The following is a 22,239-nucleotide window of genomic DNA, read 5'->3' on the forward strand; positions in this document are numbered from 1 at the left end:
ACACATATCCTATGATATTTCTACAGTCAGGGACCTATCTGAGGGTCATAGCATTATTCTCTGTGTCATTTTTTCTTGCCTTTTTAAGAATGAATGTAATTATAGCATTTTTACAGCCATCAGAGACCTCATGTAATTGCCACGGAAGTTACAGACAGTGGACTAAAGTCACATAAGACAGCCCTTACAGCACTCTCAGGAGAATCTTATCAGATCTTAGGGATTTGGACATATCCCTAAGATATATCCAAATATTGTCCATAAGCTTTTGTAAGTTTTTCTTTTGGAGTGAATAATAAATCATTTCTCGTTAATTATGTCATAACTTCTCTTTCTTTTTAATTTGATAATTTTTTTTTTTCTTTTTATATTGAGGTAAATTGATCTTAGCAATTCATTTTCACACTAAATCTGTTACCTTGAATGATACTGTGGCTGATGTTCTGGATTCGAGAAACTGACTCTACAGCCCAGCTTTGCACATAAAAATAATGTAATTTATGTGCTTTCTTCATGTGTAGGTTTTCTTTCTCTTACTCTACTTCACTGTTTCTTTCTTTCCCACTCCCCACCATGGCGGTTGTCTGTTGTCACCCTGGAATTTTGCTGTGAGGACTTTTACCATCTTGCCTATGTTAGGTGTTTTCTTCTCCTTAACTGACAAGATAGACAGCCTGCAGGGTTTCTCCAGTTGCTGATGGCCCAGAATACAGGTATGGCCAGAAACCAGATGAATGCCATCCATACAAATTTAATTAAATACTCAAAGATGTAAATATCTTAAATTCTCATAGTTATAGTTATAGTTCAATAATCCAGTGTGAAAAGATCAAACTCAAGGTGCTGATTTTGGATTAGATGCTGCTTACTCTGGGTTAGTGTTCTCACTGCTAGCAAAATAGAATTGATTGATTTGCAAGGTAAGGCAGTAAGATTACACATCTCTGGCATAGGGACAATAAGTAGATTTCCAAGGTGTCTGAAGAGACAGAACATATTATGAAGAGAAAAAACTGAAAAATAGTTTAATTTCACTGGAACAAGAAGGGAATTGCTATACTGAGGGCATGGGAAAAGTTAAAACACAAAGATACTAGAAGAAATGTGAGGCATAACACTACAAATAAGAAAATCACCTTGAAAATCTCAGTTTTGTCCTCTCTTCACCACCAGTCCAAACCTCAATATCCTTTATAGTTGTGGCAAAACTTTCATTATGGCCAACACTTTGACATTTTCAGTGTATTTCAGCATTGCTGGCATCTTTCCTGAAAGTGGCATTTTTATAACAAGACAAAAATAAAAGAGGGAAAAAGTGTCCTGTTCACCCATTTCTTCTTCACCATGTGAAGGTTTCACATTTGTGATTTTAATGCAATTAATCAAAGACCAAATGCATTTGTATTCTCTGAACAGTTCAGGAATACTTTCATATTTTCTCAGTAAAGCAGTGTGAAATGGTGCAGGATGCCAATCCTAATAGTTCTGGGAAAGATATTGTTCATGCTAGGGCAATTGTTATGGGTTTTGTTTGAGATGATGGATTGTACATTCTCAGTCATTTGCAAGCCACAGACTTTACATGCGCTGTCTACATTATCAAATTTCTCACTCAGTTTGAAAACCACAGCATTTTAATTGAAAGGAATGCTAGCACCTCCAGCTCTAACAATGTAGAAATGTTGTTAGACTCTGAGAAATGGCCTTCCCAGTTCAGAAAAATGGAAAAATACCATACAAATGTTTTCACCCTTAGTAACCAATGGGGCTGAAAGGTGAGCTGGCACATATTCAAGTTCAAAATATCAGAGAACCCTGTACTACTTTAAAGAAACTTTAAAATTCAGTGACTTGGAAGAGATTGAATATCTGAGGGCTTAGCAATGTCTGACAATGGTGTTATTCTCCCTAGAAGTGCCATAGAAAAGACTTTCTCCTTTGAGGCTAGTTTCAGTGTACAACAAAGATTACTGGATCTGTTTCAGTAAGAGAAGGGATCAGAGCAAGGGAATTGGGCATTTGTACAGCAGAAGCTCTAAGATCAGATTGGTGTAGCTCATCAAATGGTGGTTAGTTTAGCTCAGGTCTCACACAATAAACCAAATCTCAGTAAGAAGTGAATGCTTTAGGGCCTTGACCCTGTGAAATGTCTTAAGATAAGCAGTATGTTGGATTTTAAAACAAAATAGGGACTCTATTTACATCCATACTGCCTTTCTTAGTGGTTGAAAATAGTGCCTTTTCCAGTGGTTGGAAACGTACTTTTATAATGGCAGCGTATGCATGGTTTACCCAATGTTTAGGCATAACTGCTGACATACAGATTTTGTAGGTAATGAATTTAACTTCACAGGCTGATGGTGTTCTGGCTCTCGTCTTCTAATCCCTGTTCTGAGGAAACAGGGATTGTTCTTTGACAAGTTATTTACACAGATGCTTTTGGAAAAGTTGAAAGCTTGTTTTAGTTGAGAGGGAAGAAGATCTGTGCAGATTTTGGGAAATGTGAAAACATTATTTAAATGTACTTTTCAAATACATTCATTATTGAGTATACTTTAACATTTCTAGGGTATATTCAATGTTTCTCATTACAGCATTTATGAAGACATCAGTTTAATAACTATATGTAGATAATAAGGAATTAGGGAGAATGACTAACAATGAGATTGAAATACATCTGGAAAAGAATCGGTTTTTGGACCTACACCTAAGTAATCCCTAGTATTGTGAATCTGAATTGTAATTAAAAAAAAGATCAAATCCAGAAGTTTTGACTGCTGTTTCCAAGTGCAATATGAAATTTTGTTCAGATTTATAAAAACATATTTACTTTAAAAGTTCAGTTCTGAGATTGTTTGGATGTAAATTAATCTTTCTGGAAAGAAAAACTGCAGTATCTCTCCAAGTCCAGGCATTTATTTGAAGAAGCGGTTACTTAATACTATTCAGTAAATATTCAAGGCAAACAGTTTAAACCTGCACTGTTTCAGTTAATTTTCTAGACATATACTTTAAATAATTGTCAGGGGTGAACAACTGATGGTAAAATCATCAGTGATCATAACATTTTATATCTGAAGCTTCTTTGATTTTTTGTTGTTGTTTTTATTTTTGGTTTTGTTTTAAATCAGGATTAGTATTAATTGAATTAAATTAATATGTTTATAGAGACATATTTTTATTGTATGTTCTGTGATTTCTCTCCCATTAGTGTAATGTTAGGAGTCATCTGGTAGACCTGAAGAGCAAGCAGTTATAGTTTACTATGAGGACTTTGGTTTGGCTTTCTTTCCTTCTTTTATAGGCTTTACTGTGGTAGATGTCTGATGAACCTTTAATGGATCCCAAGGGAACTGTAAAGTGACTGCTTTGGCAGATACTCCTGACCAGATCCTCTGGTTCTGTGGCCACCTGTTCTTTTAAGAAACTTGTTTTCCTAAGTTTTAAAAAGTCAAGATCCTACTCAATGTGCCCCTTGTGGACTGATAGCCTAGCTTCCAATACCGTAAATCATCAGATCATTGTTCCAGATAGTGAAAAAGTACTGGTGTTAGCTGACTGTATAATAAAGCTAGTTCTAATGGGAATTCATGTTCATCTCATGCTCTTCCAGTTCAGGAGAAGAATATGGAATGAGATACAGCTCCTGTCATATAATATTCTAGCCTTGTCTTTGATCTATCAGCATCAGTTTTGACCACACTACTGCCAAAAAGGCAAGTTGTGCTCTTTTCCCTGCCTCCAGCTGTCTGTTCCTGCCACCTCTCTTGTGTCAGCACTACTGATTGTTCAGCTCTTCTGGGAAAAATAATAATTTGAAGAGGCAGGTCTAGTTTTTAGTCAGTTCAAGGAACTGACATAGCTGGTGAGCTACGTGATTTAAGCACTGACATAGCAAAGGATGTGCCCAGCGAAAGAGAAGAAAGTGGGAGCTGTCTTTCTGGTGGCAGTGCAGTGTGAGATTGCATAAACCTTGATGAAAGCTTACAGAATTAAAAAATTACTCTAAAAAGGTTTGGTTGGGATTTGTGAGTATTTGCTAAAATCTGGAGTTCAACAAATGGCAACTGCTTAATTCTGTTGTTACATGCCCTTGTACACTGCCCTGTTACTTAGATTTTCAGTTTTAGCGGTATCTCAAGATTTCTATGAGAACAAGTGAATTAGATAGTCGGGTTTGTTTTTCTTTATATATATTAATGTACAGTGATGCAATTCTTGATTTATTTGTATGTAGGATTTTTCATGGGAAAACTAAGATTTTGCTTTTAGTTCTGAATGTGCTGAAGATCAATTTTTTTCTGGTGAAGTCAACAGAAGGAAAAATGCAAATTCTCTCTACTACTCTTGATGCCTTCGGGTGGTACAGTTTGTTTTCAGAGAAGCCTGGTTGTCATGGGAGACACAGTGGGAAATGTAGTGTTTTGAGCTAAAGACATTCTGTAGCATCTTCTGTTGAACTCTGTAATAGTGAGACTATAACTGTATGGACAGAATACTAAATAAATATGTTACTACTATTTGTATCAATTGGACTTCTTAAACTCATGATTTGTTTAGTTTGGGTTTGGGGTTTTTTTTCAATTACTAGATACTTAGAAGTAATACTGAAGAGTCCAAAATATGTGTGGTTTGAGTCACTAAGTACTAGTCTTTATTAAAGACAGAATTAGAAAACAAACAAATTAAAACCATGCCATAAAGCCTCACAGTTGCTTCTATAGGACAGCTCAGCTTTAGCTAATATCTTTTTCCTCGTATGATCACTTTTATCTGTTGTTTAAGAAATTATCCTGCGTAGATATGAAATTGTGGTTTTTTAAATAGCTGTCAGGCTGATTTTCAAATAATCTGAAGCTGGTAGAAAGCTTGAGGGATGCTTGCTTATCTCTTGCTTTTTCTAGGACCAGAATGAATTATTTGTTGAAAATTTGGGGTTGGGATCTGTTTTCTGAAACAAAAAACTGCCTGTTCTTTTTTTTCTTGCTCTAGAGGAGTGACCAGTTCTGATTCATGTATGCACACAGGAAATTATACGTTAGTTTTAGACCTGTGAAGGAATAAATCCATTGTAGATTCAGATAACAGGATGCTCTTGAGTTTATACTGGAGTCATTTCACAAAAGTTGTTGAGATGGCTGGAGACGATACACTGAGCCAACCAGGCCCTTGACCTGAACTGATATGGCTGTGCCTCTGAAGGTTATCTGATCCAACAACCTACTATGTGTCACCTGGCACATTCAAATATTGGAATTACTGTCTGTCAGGCAGAAATATGATGAGATAGACTTGTCTTATTCATGCCACCTAGTTATGTTATATACACCTGAAGTGTATACAACACTGGACCTGGAAGCTAGGCTGTTCTCTCAATTTCTGCAATTCTGAAAAAGTCTCACTGAATCTGTTGTAATTAGGACCATAGTACTTACTATGGAAGTTGTAATTTAGTGATGAAGTAGTAAATAAAGGATTCTAGCTTGAAAACCACACAAGAAAATTTTGAAAGTGACAGTGTCTTCCTCTTGAGCACTCAATCTTCACAGAGGAATTTAAATTCTCAGGCAACTTAATGTTGAACTTTAGCTCAAATTTTCAAGTTTTTGTTTTCAACTACTTAGGTTTTCCTCCAATCCCCAATCAAATGTAGGGCAGGAATTTCAGTTTTAACTCCAATTTACCCAAATAAAAATAAATAAGTAATATATATATATAAAGAGAGGGAACCTGCTGTGATGACCCATTCAAATAAAAGCTGTGTGGAGAAAAAAGGATTTTTGATACACTTGGTAATTAGAATTTGTTTGAGGAGTAAAAACAATTAATTGATGGATCCATATAGCTGATTTGAAGAACTTTGTGCAATACTACTGCAGTAAATGCTTTTAAAAATCATACTACACAAAATTTTTGCAATTAAAAAAGTTAATATATACATTTGTCTTCTCTGTCTTTAACTTCTAACATAATTTTCACAGTCTCTTTTAGCTTTCATGGAAGTATTTTCTTTTGGCACTAAACTGCCCATTTGTACTTGAAGTTGAAGGGGGTTTTAAATTATTTTATTTTCCTAAATTCACAATTTAGAAGATTCTGTATAATTAAATATTGGCATTGTACCATAGCACTACCTGAAGTTTACTTTTGCAAAATCAGACAAAAATAATGGTAAAATGGATTCTAAATTCTAAATGATAATATTTTCTTAAAATAATATTGAATTTTATGAAAATACATAAAAAGATATGTTGGATTTCAGAGTTAAAAGCTTCAAATATCTTGCTATGTTATCAGCTGCTATATTGCATCAGAGGATTCTCTATGACGTTGGGGAATATTGAATTTGCACTAGAACACTGAATGTCAATGTAATATAAAACTTACACAAATGGTGATTTTTAAAGTTGTTAATATAATAGACTAACTGAGTGAATTATTTTTATATTTTGTCAGCAGCCTAGGTTTAATGAAGAGGCTCATCTTGGCTGCTTAAACTGAAACAAAGTCACTGAAATATATCATCCTGGTCAATCTTAGTTCTATAAGATTATTTTAGGCAAAGGGAGGGAAAGGAAGATTCATACTTTGTTCCTCTGTATTTTCATGCCAGCTGTCATAGAAATGAATGATTTAATAGATCTCTAATTTTCACAGTCTAAGTAATCCTTAAATGGTGAGGATCTTGAAGGACTTTTTCCTCTTCTCTAAGTAGAGTATCTCACTACAGGAGGGATGACTTCACGATGACTCTGAATTAAAGAATAAAAATTGTTGCTTATTTTAGCATAGTATTACTAATTGTTAAACATCAGCCATATAAAATGTAAAAATTTTAGGTGAAATCAAAACAATGTAAAATTTCAATTCAGCCTCAGAAGTGAAACAGGTGACTGATCCATCTTTGTAATGGCAAGTCATCTTTATTTGAGGATCAAAGGAAGAATTCTGTTTAGGATGGCTCACTCATCTTTTCCATTTTCTTGTTTTCCCAAGCAGGATGTAAAACTTACAAGTTAGAAGACGTGAGTTGTGTTACTTATGATTCTGGTTTCAGTAAAATGATTGTGAAGGTATTGATAAGTGGAAACATCATAGAATATATTCAATACAGTTATGTAACATAAATTTCCTCTAAATAAACTGTGAGTATACCTGTGAATGTAAATTTCTATCAATAGCCATAGTTATGATTGTGTGCTTTCACAGAAAATCCCAGAAACCATCAAAACTATCTGACATTCCCCTCCAAAACAAACAAACAAACAAACAAAAACAAAACAAAACAAAAACCAAACCAAGCCACACTTTATCTTTGCTTGCAGTAATCAAACTGAAAATTTGTACTAAAATATTCCGTGAAAGACATTGACTATAGACAGAAAATTTTGAAGAATATTGAGTTAAAATATATCCACTGTTTTGGAAATAAATAAAAAAAGAAAATAGAGAAAAATCTTTTTTCCGTCTCTGTATAATTTAACCCAATAAAACAGATTTTTCTCTTACCTCGTATGTATCATATCATAGCGTTAAGGATGCCTGTTGGCATTCTAAATATCTTAGCAAGCAAATACTTCCATACAAAATGGAAGGTGAATCAAATCAGCTAACCATCTGATGGTATGGAGAATTTCTTTGAACAATGATAATAAGATTCCTCTTGCTGAACTTTTTGATAGCAAAATGATAGACACCTGTGCTGGGCTTAATCTACAGCAAAAGGAGTGGCACTTCCAGAGAGCAGATCAACATAACAGAAGTTGGAAAATTGAGTTGGAGAACCATGTTTCTACCTTTGCCTGTCATGTACTATTTGACTGTTGGGAGTTGGGCACCCTTAAATTGGTGTTAATGGTTGGTTAATTGGTTATTAATGGTTGGATATTCAACAAAAATACATAAATTTCATTTTGGGTTTAGGTTTGGTGGGGGATTTTTAGGTGATGTATGAGTTCTTTTTTTAATGGTTTCAGGAAGGTGACTAGTTTAGGACACCATCCAAATTGTGGTGGACTTCAGACATTTTGGATGAGACCTAAGATGTTGCTCTATATATCTGTTAATCTACTCTGTTCTCTTTCCAACAGTCCCTGATGAAATACTGTCAAAATGAGGCTTTGTGCCATTGAAAGGGTTGTCCTTTTGAAAACTAAAAGCAATCACTGCACTGCTAGACATCTTTTAAAGATGAAATTCATTTGATGTTGTGGTACCTATAACCCTAACCCAGCCAGCAGTAAATACAGACTATTGAACATATGCTTTCCTGGCTAGCAGTCAGACTTCTTTAGCACAGACTTCTTTTATGCATACACTCCCTTTTGAGCTAATGGAATAGTGACAACATGTTTTCTAAAGAAAAACCTGTGTATGAGAAAATTGCTTAGACATGCATAATCTTTTTTCAAGAAGCTGTCAGGGATTTGTATTGATGCTTGATGGTATGTTATTAACGTGCTTACAAAAATAATTTAAAGGCATTAGAGCAGGGGTGTTTATACTATTTGTGGTAATATTACCATCGCTAATTACATTATATTGTAATAGTTACTGATACAAATCAACCCCTGGCAATGACAGGATTAGTGTGGGATGGTATAACAAGCCAACATTTTAGACCTTTGAGTTCAGTTTGACATTATGTTGTTGAAAAGTGTTTTTCATCTTCTTGTTTAACGTGTGTGGAACATGTTTGCTATGCAAATTACTGCAAAGACAGCATTTTTCTATTGACTTCTGTTTTCACTTTAGGCCTGACCTTTGTAGAATTAGAAAAAAAATTGAAGAGATTGAAGACTATTTTGTTTGTTTAAAATGTTAAGTCATGTCTGTGAAGAAGCACAAATGGGAAGGTGTCATTTCTTTTTTTCTCAATATGGTGATAATGGATAACGTGGGATCAGTAGAGATCAGATATCTAAGGTTATGAATCAGCCCTTAACTGATTAGGTAAACAAATGTGTTAATTGTATTATTATATATGCAATGGGTTAAATCTCAATACAACCCCTTCCTCTCCCTCTAATATTAACATCAGTGTGAGAACTGGGAAAAAATCTGTGGCATTCAGAGGAGAAAATAAGATTAGACTTACTAGAAACAAGGCATATGAATAATTGAATAGAAATGTCTGTAACAATGTAGATTCTTTATGTAAATCTTGACAAACTATTTTTTTCAGTTTGTGAAAGTTACTAACAGTGGGCTCAGTCAATCATATCCTAAGCATTGTAATCAAGGTAGCTTCTGAAGTTTCTTTCAAGCACTGCTTTGTTTCTTTGATATCCTGGTGGTCTTCACAAGGATTACTTTATTACCTTTCTTTATAGAGAGAAAAATAAACTGATCACATTAATCTCCTTGTAATTTTCTTCTGACTGTAGTCAGAAGTTTACACTTATTTCTTTTGAATGACAACAGTATTTACTGGTACCCCTCCTCCTCAATGAAAGGGCTGCTGCTCCCTTCTTCATAACACAGAATTGATGTGCTACCAATGCAAATCTTTATCAGAAAATCTCTCTCTATATATTTATTCCCAGAATGGATTTGAGCTTACAGAATTCATGGGATTGGAGTCAAAGCATTAAAATGGGGGAAAAATGAGTAACCATAATGCCAATTTCAAAGTTGAATCATACCCACTTTTGAGATTTTAGTAAAATGTAGCTTTTAATGACTAAGTCTTCCCACCATAATAGCATCCTCTTCTGAGGTGTAAAGGATTTTCTGAGGTGTAAAGGATTGTCCTTTGCAACATAATATGTTCTCTGAGAGAAAGAGAAAATGAAGGAGGTATTTATTTATTACTTTTAAAGAGAGATTCTTCTCCACCTGCTTTTTTGTTTGTTTATGGAGTTTTTTGGCTTCTTTGGTGTTTTTTTTGTTTGTTTGTTTGTTTGTTTGTTTTGTTTTTGTTTTTAGCATACTGTCACATAGCATTTAGAAATCTCTGGAGAGTACAAAAAGTGTGCTCTTTTTTTCCCTTTGCATATAGTTTGTTAACTTACTGTTGCTGCTATTAAACCAGTCTCTCCCCTGGATGTTGCTGTGTGCTCATAAAATTGACCTTTCTGTTGTTTCACCTGAAGAGTTTCACAGTCATGAGAGATGACACATAAACCCTTATCCTCCACTTTTTTGAAAGTGTATCCTCAGAACAGCTGCAGTGCAATGAACAGCAGTGCAAAGAGTCAGTCACTGTTGGTCAGGTAGTGGTTTGAATCTTTGATCTTTTTGACCTTAGTTACCAGTAAGTACTTGTGTTTTTAATAGATAAATCACATCTACTTTGAGCTAAATTGAAACCGCAGATTTATTTCATATAGTCGTGATCCACACAAGCCTAAATAGTAGTCATCTGTTTCTCAGGAACCACACATTATTCTTCGTCTTATGACCCTGTCTTTCCTTTGCCCTTGAGATGAGGGTAGAAGACTTCAGAGATCATAATTCTGGGCAACACTGAAGAAGCAAACAGCCACAATAATTTGATATTTGCAGGATGATAATATAATCTTTTATGGCTGAAACCAGTTATAAACTCTCATGCTTAACAGTCAGTCCAGATCCATGTCAATCATAAAGATTTGCACTGTACTAGAAATACCAAGAGGTATTTAATTAATAATTGGCTGATGTTGTCCTTATGTGTGGATTGCACCTAGGTGTCTGTGTTCAAAATAAGAGAAGACTTCTGCTGGAATTATATATTCATACCTTACATATGATAAAGTTTTATACCTGTCAAAGATCAGCAGTACTCAGACATTACATAGACGATAAGTAGAAGAGAACAATGAATTGACTGTAGAATATGAAAGGTGAACTTGCTATTATGTTCGCACTGTCTTTGCAGTGTTACTTCCTCCTTACATCTCATTTTAACCATTACTAGTCAAGTACCAGAGACTTATTTAACAAAGGAATCTGGGACAAAGGTAGGGGATATAGGTCTGTGAGGCAATAGTGACTAAGAGATGTGAATCTTATCAGTAAAATTTTTGGTAGTGTAGAGTATTATGTTACAAGTACAGAGGTGTGGGGGGATACATACTCTTTGGGAATCAAAACTGAATTATGAAGTCTCTTTTTGCTTTCTTGTGATGGGGAAGAATTTCTGTCATCTCCAAGACAATTTTGTTGCTAGATTTTTTGTGTTCTGTATTCACTGCTAACAGCAGTATAGTTAGATTGTATACTAGGTTTAAAAAAAAAAAAAAAAAGAAAAAAAAAGCAGTGAAAATGTATTTCATTTTTTTGACAACATATTCATTTGTCTTTCTGAAAACATACTTACTTGCTCATACAGGAAAATAATTGCATGTCATGTGAACCTTTTAGTTCTAACACTGACATTATATTCTTTACTTCTTTTTCATTCTTTTAAAAAAATTACAATTTGCCTTCTAAGGTTTTACTTCATCCTTTAGAAAGTGACTGTGCCTATGTGGGTTTTTTGTCAGTTTTGTTTCTGAAAACATACCAAATTGCTTATCTCTCTAGTTGATGTAGTTACTGCTTTTGCTTTCTGATGGTGTTTTCCTCTTCTGTGATGAGTAACCATCACCAGTAAATATTATTTATTTAATATTTTTATGTGTATTTTCAAGTCCTGTAAATTACAACATTTAAAAATAAAGGAAAGCTGTAGACAAAAGAACGCCGAAGTCAATTTAAACCTGGCCAGCTGGCAAAGAAGAGAACTCAGGAAGTTGGCAAGGACTTAATCTGGTGCTGCTTCTTCAATTGAATGTTTACTGTGGAGGTACTTTATATGTATATTAATGTGTCAAAGTGCAAATCAGTCCATCATCCTTATTTCTCCTTTCTGTCATCTGCTGGCTCTTTTATTTCTTCACTATAATTAAAAGATCAGTAGTTCATTATGCTTGAATTCTTCATAAATGAAGGGAATTTTAAAGAATCTTCACAAATATTACAGTATCCTCACAGGAAGATATAATCCTGTGTAAGAATCCATGCAGAACTGTATCATTGCTAGACTGTATGCTGGTGCACTGCAGCTGCTCTCAGGCTCTCTAAATGAACAATTAAATGCTGTGCTGTTCTGTGAGTTCTCTCATATATATACATACTACTGTGCTGTTGAAGAGAAAAATGAACAAAGGAAATTACCCTTGCTAAGGTCTATTAATGATCAGCCATAAATGAGTCTCATAGTTTTTCCTAGGACATTGTTTTTAGCACTACCTGATTTGATAGATTATGGTGTATATTTATTTTTATTTCTATGCAAGAGCCTCCCATATTATTTCAGTGGGAGAAAATTGAGAATTATGGTGGGGTAATGATGTTACTATATTACAGCCAAAACTACATTAAATTCTTTTGAACACAGAAATTTCTTGCTAGTTTGTTTTGTGTTCTTGTGGTTTTTAAAACTGTATAATTATCATTTTCCTGAAATGAGTGACCAACAATCAGCAAAATGAATTTATTGAGGCACACAAGTAATGATTTAATTTTATTCCTCTTAAGCACTGACATGACAGACATATGTTACAGGTTTTGTGAGCCTCAGTAGGAGAAATGGGCATTGAACCTCAGTCCCTTAACTCCTTGTTTGCTGGGAATGAGAAACAGGGTTGTTCAGAGTTGTTTCGGTCTCAGTTTCAGGGAGATTTGCCTGATTAGAAGGTTTGTGTACATGCATTTCAATTGTGTGATTCAGAGAGCTTCACTTTCGCAGGCACTGTGCTACAACATCTGTCGGAACTGTTTGAAGAGGCCAAAATTAAGTATTAGGTGTCCAGGTAGCCAAGGTTCTTCAGAATGGAGGTTTTACTTGTGAAACTGAGCTAAACTTTTGAGGATTACAAAGTGCAGCAGGCTTTCTTCCTCAAGCAAGGTTATGAATTCTAGTGTCTGTATTTCTTAATATATGATCCTAATGGAAGAGGAAAAAAACTAAGAAGTTTGATTAATGGAAGAAGCCTAGAAAGAGCTATGTATGAGAACTGATCTTGGAGCTCTTAGGCTGGAAAAAACGTCCCATTAATTTTAGTGGGAGTTTTGACTGTGCAAGGACTTTCAAGTTCAAGTGCTTTCTTGTTCATTAAAGGATAGAAGGTAATTAGAAATAAAGCACAGAAAAGATTTTATATAGTATTGCTTTTGTCAGCTGAAAAAAATCCATATTATTGTAGGAGTTTTAGGCTAATCTTCTCTCTCCCTTTCTTGCATAAAATGATGACACAGTAGGTTGTTTTCATTACCTTAGAGGTCTGTGCTTCTATCTGTTCATTTTATTGGGAAAGAGCAATTGGCAAGTTTTTTCTCTGTTATCTTCCTTGCTGTTGGATTGCAATCTCATCTTTGATGCTGACTTTGTCATTTCTCTCTTCCATCCAAACTGTTTAGCTCAAGATATTCCCATAATATTTTTGTTTGTAAATGTTGGATGATAAATGAAATAAAAAGCTAGTGTGCATTATGGCTGAAGGATTTTGCTGATGTCAGCTCATGAAATAGAGGAACAGTTGGAGAGAAAAAGATAAAACTGTACTAGAAACAAATCTTGCATGTTTTATAATATCTTAAATTATGCTGACTTTTGAACAACTTTTAGGGAAGAAGCTATATATTCTTAAGACCTCTTGAATGCAGCTCTGAAGTTTAAATGTGTGGCAGTCATGAGCCATTTCAGGAATCATGAATTTAGGTCATCATCTGATGGGAGTACTTTCTACACTGACCTCAGGTACAAAGGACTAATCTTCTGTTAGAACTTCATACTTTGTAATACTTAAAAATAAATTTATTTTACTTGTTCCTTACAACTACTTTTCTTCCTCTCCTTCATATCAAACCCTTTTTTTCCTCATCCTCTAGCTGTAATTTGTTTGTGTGAAGAGTATGGTCTAAGTTTAATTCCAGTTGGAACTGCCTCTGGAAGGCTGAGAGCAGGGATTTCTTTCTGTGCTGATGGGCACAGGGAAGCTGTAAAAGATAGCTGGGGATCCAGAGAAACTATAGTGAAGCTGTTGCTTCCCTGGTTCTCTTTGCTGTCCCTCCAATACATAGTGATCTTAATCATTTCCAAAAGCAAGGAAAAGTGAGAAAGACATATTTCACTTCTGATGTGGCAGTAGTCTGCTTTTTGTAGAAAAAAGACATTGTATTTTATGATGCCATGAATTTGTCTTTTCAGTCTGCAAATTGTTACATGAATGACATGTTATTCCTGCTCATTCCTGTTTTATTTTGATGGTCTCCCCAAGCTTTCAACTAGCAAAGGGGATGGGAGAAACATTCATTATTTGTTGTGATGGAAATCTGTCTTGTGATTCCTTTCCAGTTATTTTCAGGTAACTACTTACTATTTCTGCAAAGTGACTTATTTCAGTAAAGGTAACTTTCTAACAACTAAGGAGGTATTAGGTGATATGGACTCTGATTGCAAGAACTCATCACTTTATCAAAGTGGATAAAACTGTGCAATATACATTCTAAAAAGAGAATTTGGTCCGCAGGGGCTCCTTTTTTGCTTTTTTTACCAGTTTAATTTTATTGCCTCTAGGTGAATTGCTCTTCATTGGTACTCCTGTAAATGAGGGAAACAATCATAGGTAAAGGAGATACAGGCATTATCAGTGGTTTTACCTTACTGTTAAGCTACCCTTAATAATATCTATGGATTATGTAAGTGCCTTTTCATTCAGAGTGTAAGACTAAGTAGCATTTCTGCTTGCTTAAGACCAAAACCATTTCTGATTGTTTAAAGTATTTAGTTTGATTTTTTTTAGGATTTTTTCTTTTTTTTTTCTTTTTTAATTTTAGATGACAAAGAAGGGACTTCCTGAACTTAGCTGAAAATGTGACTTCAGGTATCAGAGGAGAATACTTTTTGCTAGATAAAATACTCAGAATGACTTTTTGCTTTCAAGGGGATTTCTTGGAAAAGCTTTCAAAACTGTGATACAATTCTCAAAGAACACAGAGCTTGTGTAAAATATCCGAGGTGCCTGTTGGGAGTACTTTGGAAGAGACATGTGTTTTCCATTGCAAGTAAAAGTACTATTTGATGTAAAGTTTTCTGAGGATTTTGCTCACTATACAGTGGTAAAGGAGCAGATAAACCATTCTGTACAGACTACTAATGTTCTTTCTGAATACGGTGCTTGCTTGCTTGCAATTTGGGCATATTACTCTACAGAGAATGGATTTGAAATTGTCTGACTTCCCAAAAACATTACTCTTAATGTAATGTTCTCTCTCTGGGAAGGTTTCGTTTCTCAAATAAAATAGAACAGTGCAAAGGCCTGGTGCTGGGTTGATACCTGTCTGACTGTCCTTCCAAATGCATATGTTGCTCTAGCTTAGATAGTTCAGATAGTTCAGTTCATGAACTTAGTTCAGTTCATGGTCCTATTCTGTCAGCTCAGTTTGTCTAGGAGTAAGCAGATTTGACGGTACTGCAAACTTGGTAACTTACCTAACTTTCTCTCCACAGTTCTCTTACAGTCACATATGCACAGAGTCTTTATGACTCTAGTCCTCGGAGATGTGATATTTTGGGGTGTCTGAGTATTATACTCAGGAGAGAACCTGAAGTCGTACATAGTGCTATTTATATTCAGCAGTTAGTAACAGAGCATGAACATCCATTAATGCTCCCACATTAAACACAGCTTTAACTGCAGTTTTAAAGATATGATGGTTTTGCTTTTTAGAGTCTTGAGGTTGATTAATAATATCTTAATAAAAAGCTTAATAGTGCATTAAACTAAAAAAAAAAGAGAAAAGTTTCTTCTTATCATGAGTCAACTTGGTAGTTGACTAAACAGAACAATAAAAACCCTCTGAAAATCTGTTGTCTGACTGCAGCAAAATGTTATACAATCAGCCTTCAGAAGCCACTGATGCTTGATATAGCATTTTAAATGTTAGCACCCATGTGTTTGGTAACACTAGGCTATGGCCTCTGAAGTTTGTGAACCCTCATGAAAAGTTATTTATCTGTCTTCAGTAGAAATTTGCTCACATTTTGCTTTCTATATTACCAATATTGGGCCATTGGGGAGGTGGGTAATCTGAAGATCTGTAGCAAGAATGACACATCTTTTTTATTTAAATATTATTGCTTTTTAGGCACTGAATTTTGGAGATATGCCGAAGTACTTGTGGGAGATTTGGGTACCTGACAAACCATGGGTGGTAAGATATCAGATCCACTGAAATAAATAAACATTTAATTTTTGAGATAGGTATTTTGGGCCCTGCTGTCACTGGAGTCAATGGGCAAAATTCCTGCAGGGCTCATAAGAAGTGCATTACTTGCAAATCTATGCAAGGGTGTTTCCATTCTTTTCAATGTTGTCACACTGGTGTAAAGTTGAAATAATGCCTGTAGTAAACTAGAACTCTGCAGTAGCATCTGACAGGGCGAAGAGAGAATTGCTCATCTGAAGTTTATAAGACCAGTTCTCTTTTCTTTACTCAGACAAGTAACCACAAGCAAGTGGTTACTTATTGCCTCTCAGCACAATTAGTGGTTCACAGATGGACCTACTGAATAGTACCTTTCTCCAGGCATCCTCTTGAAAGTCTTGTTTAGCACTTGCACTCAACTCCAACCCAGTAAGCCAAGGAACATAACAATCACCTTCTGAGCACCATGTGGACTTCTCAGAAAATGAGTCTGGCAGATGCTGTTTGTCCTCCACTATCAGAGTCAGTAATCAGAGAACTAGAGTTCAGTGCTCTAATTTCTAAAGCCCTGCATTAAGGAGGAACTATGGTCTATTTAGATGGGTACTTTCTTTGCTGTGCAGAACTCCAGTCCAATCTGTTGGTTTCCACACTGGATTTTTGTGTGAAATACAAGAATGTAGAATCTGTCTGTACTTTTTAAAGAGAGTCTCTCCAAAATTAATACCATGTAGAAGTTCAGAAATTCCAATTGTTTTAAAGGTTGAAACTAATAAATGCAATTTAAATTTAGTTGCATTTTATGATATATTTAGTCACATTTGTTAAACTATTCAAATATAAAATTACACTAAAATGTTTCCTTTATAATATAGGCCTTATTCCCCAAAACTAAGCACTTTTTAGCAATGGTTTCAAGCTACATCAGAAGAAAATTTCCTGAAAACTGGAGTTTCCAGTATCAATTATTAAATTTAAAACTACATTTTCTAACTACCTACTGGGTGTTTGAATTTTTAAACTTAGTAGAATATTTTAGCTTCAGTGTAGGCATTTCAGAGATAAGGGCATTGCTTTCAATTTTTAATGTGAAAAATATTCTGAATAAACTTTGTTGAATCTCTATAAGTGTACTATAAAATTGATACAGATTAAAAAGTCTAGATATCTATCTGTCTCCTTTCTAAACGTAGAGAATGTGGTGGTTATAAATTAATTCATTGCCACAATAATTTTGAAGGAAATTTTCCGGGAAAAACAGGCATTATACTGAATTGAGACTAGGTAATTTAAAGTGAACACAGTAATAAGTGGGATTCACAGTTGGACTAGATGATCATAGTAGGTGCTTTCCAAATGAAATATTTTATTCCATTCTATTCAGCTCCAGACACTAGAAATCTAAAGGTATATATAAATTCTAAAGGTATATATAAATTCTTATTATGGCAATAGAGAATGGACAACATTGAGGTGGATTCAGGCAATAGAATACCATATGAGACTAAACGTGCACATAGGTTCTTAGCTCACCTTTCGTATATCTTTTTTTTTGTGTAAGTGCTGAGTACAATGTTTCACCACAAACTGTCAAATCTAATATTTTATTTTATTGTATATTAATTTTAAAATAAAAAATCCTGGGGTACTTTTTATTTAAGTCTGTAAGAACAATATATATGTAATCCTTCATGGCTGAGTCCACTTTTTAAGGGAAAGTATATTATTCTATACATCACATTGTAAAAGCTAGTCTTTTAAGAGTTATACATGTTAGGGAAAGGTTTTTTAGGAAGTTGTATGTTAATTGGTAGAAAGTAAGTTCTAAAGTAACTAAACAGGAAGAAAGTTCTAAGCTTTTAAGCTAATTTATGGAAGATTCTATGGAATTGTCTCAGCCTTTCCCTAAGAATTGTTGCTCTTTGTCAGACTAATTTTTTTCAGCTGGGTTCAATACTTAACGAGATTTAAACAAAAGGATAAAGTATTTCCCGTACTTGTTTTAGTTTTAAAAAATTGAAAAATTTATTCTCTTTATCAGCTGATAGTGGGCATGGAAAACCTTTTTTTATAGCTGACAACTAGCTGGCTAATCAGTTTAATTAAAGCTTCTTTTTTGTGCCTATGAATGTTAGGATTTGAAAAAAATCCTCCAACCTGTTACTTATTGAAAGCATTTTAGGTATTTTAATTTGTTTTTATGTTTTTTATATTGATAGATGTTCACAGTATAAGAAATAACTGTGTTGATGATCTGGAGAGTGAACGAGGACTGCACATTTTGCAGTACATTACTGAGTATGAATAAAGTTGTATTCTTGCTTTTTTTAAAGACAGCTGAATTACCTGTGAGTACTTTGCACATCTAAATAGCAATTACACAGCCTCTTTCAAAAGGATTCTTGGCAAAGCAAATCTCCATTAACATTGTATGTAATAGAATCAAAAAACCCTCTTAAAACAAGTTTCAGACCTAATGGATTTTCTATTTCTTGAAGTTCAGTTTTAGTCATTGCCTTTAATGTTGGTGGTATCTGGACCTAAATATTAGATGCTGAAGCTCTTAGGTAAATGTCTCGTACCTGATAAGCTGCAGTGAAGGCTGCATGATTTTGTGGGGGAACTGGGCTGGGGTGGGATGGATGCAGGAATGGAAACACAGTGCTCAGTGATGAATAATCGAAAATGTATTTAGAGTGTGGGAGAGATGAAAGCATGTGAATAGCAATTTGTCTTTTAAGAAGCCTGTTCTACAACACAAACACGTCCATGCACACACACACACACACACATACACACGCAGACACACAGTACTAGTTAAAGCTGCATTTCCTTCAGCCCAATTCAGACCAGCATGCAGGGGTACAGGACATACACTCCATCTGCGCACCCTGTCTGGGTCCTGGTTGTCAGCCGGACTCGTGTGTGCATGGTTCAGGCTCAGCCTTCTGTGAGATGCTCCATGCCCATGGATGCGTCCACTCATGAGGAGTTATTGTCTTAATTCTTTATGGATTTATAAATCATAGTGTTGGCAGAAGCCACTATAAGCCAAACTAGCCATGTGGCCTCACTAGTTACATAGTCTCAGGCCACTCTCCTTGATATCATGCAACCATAAGGCCAACTAGCAGTGGTCACTGAGGTTTCTATCACTCTGGTCTCCTAGCCTGCCTGAACCAAATGTGTTACAGAAGTGTGAAGTCAGCAACAATTACATAATAGAGTTTAGCTAGTGCAGCTTTTTTCTGCATCTCATACTAGGCTAATTTTGTTACTTGCAGATGGGCAGATGTAGTCCTGGTTCCGTTTTCTGAGCAATGCTTTTGAGTAGACTCTTATCTTCTGACATATGATCAAAATGATCCCTTCTAGGAATATAATGATACTTTGGCATTGACAACATTAACATCTGTTCCTTGGGGGTAGAAACACCACCTCCCACCCCAACACATTAACACACAAATCTGGGAGTATGCATGTATAGGAGAGAGAAAAACAAATACAGAATGATCAAAAGGAGAGGGAAGATTTGAGCACGATTATGAGCACAAATCTTGTGGCTGAGCCCGACCTAAGAATCTTTCTTTGAGAGAGGAAAGAGATGCAGAGCTGTAGGAAATGGGCTAAGGTTAAAGAAAAGAATCCGAGACTGTTCAAATATCTCATTTGGCTATATTCCACATAAATGAATTGATTTCCAAACAGTAGATTGTGGAGGAATATTTGTTTCCCTGTAAAAAGACAAAAAAAAAGAAGAAAAAAAAAGGACTTTTTCTCTGCTCCTCAAACTACATGACAATAAGTACTTGAGTCAGGATTCTGAGAAGTGGAATGTTCTGTACATTTTAACTTTTGGAGTCTCCATAGAGATATTGTTATTAACCCTGGCAGAAGTTTTCACAGCTTTTATTTTATTCTGATCATAACTCTTTGTTCCTATTAACTAGTAAAAGAAGTATCTTAGCTTGGATGTAGTTCAGGAATATTGGGCTGATAATAACAAACACTGATCTTCTTTGTAATTAGATTTTATTATGTCTTTGTTTTCAAAAGTAATCTTCTATGCAGTTTAGAACTATCGTTAAAATTAATTGTGAAACAGCTCTTTCTATATATAGATGCTGGTCAACGAGGTACTGCTCTTGTATCTCAAATGTGCTTGAAGTGAAACTGAGTAACCTCAGGTTTATATAAAAATAAATGTTTACATATATATCTTGACTTCATTTCTCTCCCTAAGTAGTAGCATGCAATGTACAATTCTCATTTTTGATTCGCCCCCCTTGGTGCCTGAACCTCCCCTTAGGGATTCCAACTGTTTTCCTCTCCTGCTGTAATTGAAATGAAACTTGTTGCAGCCTGTAATTGGTAGTGAATCTAACCATCTATATGTTTTATACGAGACAGATGCACAGCAGAAGCACGTGAAGTGGCATATGGAAAAGCAAGTGCCCCACTGGGGCAAAGACAGATCCATTCTTGTTTTGTTAAACAATATTCCAATACTTTGATCAACTAGTTCACCTACATTTTAGTAAGTTAAGAGATATCTGTAGAAAATTTGGAGTATATGCAATGTATTAATTTAAATAGTTAGGCCATATCTTTCTGTCCTTATAAGGAACTGTGCTTCCAGACTGCTCTTACATATTTACTTTGCCTGCTCTTTTCTCTTGAGATGTTAAAGAAAAGTATTCTAGTTTCTGCCTCAGTGTTGTTATGACAGATGTAATGGCTCATAAGAGAATGTAAATCTAGATGTTCTCTCTCACCCTTGTTTTGGCATCTAGTGCAAATCATAATCTTATATAAAGAGTGCATCTTTTTGTCTCTGGGTGAAGACATTTGCTAAGAATCTGCCATTGGAAGCAGGATGCTGCTGTCTGTCAGTATTCCAATATATTCCTGTTTTTCTTTCTCTCTTTAGTCATATAATGCTTCCATTCTTAGTGAATAAAATAATAAGATGTTTCTAAGTATTATCCTATACCTTCCCTCCTCCCGTTCTCTCTCTGTCAGTTTCTAGCATATAAGGGAAAAAAGCACCAGCCACGAATTTTTATATTTAAGTAATATCTTAATATTTTAAGATGTGGGGTATTTTTGTTTTGTTTTTTTTTTTTTTTTTTTTTTTTTTTTTTTTTTTTTCCCTCTGTTGAAGATCTACTCTAGTTTCTACACTAGAAAGCTTATCTAGTTTAAATAACATTCTTCTACCTCTAGCTTCTCTTTGTGACTCAAGGCACTGTAATTAAATATAGAACTAAAGAGAAGTTGTAGGTTAATAATAACTTTGTTGGCTGCTGGATTTCTTGAGATATTTTGAGGCATATTTCCTTAGCAGAAATAATCTAATAGTCTCCTGTGTGGATTTCCTCATATCTGGTTTTGAAAGGAGCCTCACATATTCCTTCCAGTGCTACTGATAACAAGATGTTATCAGCACATCTGAGTTAGACAGACTAAGACTTTGAGGAATTGCATCTGTAACTAAGACTGAAGACCTAGCTTAAGTTAAAAATCACACTTATTCTGTACTGTTTCTGACTCTAAATATGGTTGCCCTGTGTAAAGTTCAGCAGGATTTCTCCTGGGATAGGAAAGTTCCTTTAGGTATATCTAAATATTAGCTTTCTGGTGAATACTTATTAAGAGATTTGGAGGAAAGGTAGTTATTCTGTAACTCCTCAGATAATACCTGGTTTCTCAGGGATCTGAGAAAAAATAAAGGAGGAATTAACTTCTTTATTCACAATCACGGTGGAGACTATTCTCATTAAATATTTATCCATCATGGAGGCAGAAGAGAGTAGAGTAATCAAACAGTTGATGTTAATTTAAGTGTCAAACCACAATTAGAAAAAACATCCTTGCAATCAAATTTTATTGTGGTTTCCCAGTCTGTGCTCTGAAAATATCCTTCACTCAAGGATTTCTACTCTGAAGGAAGAGAGGAGAGTATGATATGGGTTTGACTCAAATTTCCTGAACTTTTTCCTCTTTCTGAAAATTCCATAAACTTTCTGTGACTCATTAATCCCTTTATAAGGTTAACTTGAG

The 22,239-nt window shown here is 34.9% G+C and overlaps 1 protein-coding gene across 5 annotated transcripts in view; it reads left to right on the forward strand.

Moving 5' to 3' along the window:
- Positions 1-22,239, forward strand: part of PCDH9 (protocadherin 9) — a 682,690-nt gene that overhangs the window by 280,920 nt on the left and 379,531 nt on the right. For 3 of the 5 annotated variants that reach the window (XM_064645565.1, XM_064645568.1, XM_064645570.1), the window contains exon 3: positions 16,117-16,182. The exons of the other annotated variants lie outside the window; for them this stretch is intronic. In XM_064645565.1, the coding sequence (XP_064501635.1) occupies positions 16,117-16,182 (66 nt within the window). The remainder of the gene's footprint in view (positions 1-16,116; positions 16,183-22,239) is intronic. 5 annotated transcript variants of the gene reach the window in all.

Source organism: Pseudopipra pipra, chromosome 2, assembly GCF_036250125.1.
Source record: "Pseudopipra pipra isolate bDixPip1 chromosome 2, bDixPip1.hap1, whole genome shotgun sequence".
Classification (NCBI taxonomy): Eukaryota; Metazoa; Chordata; class Aves; order Passeriformes; family Pipridae; genus Pseudopipra; species Pseudopipra pipra.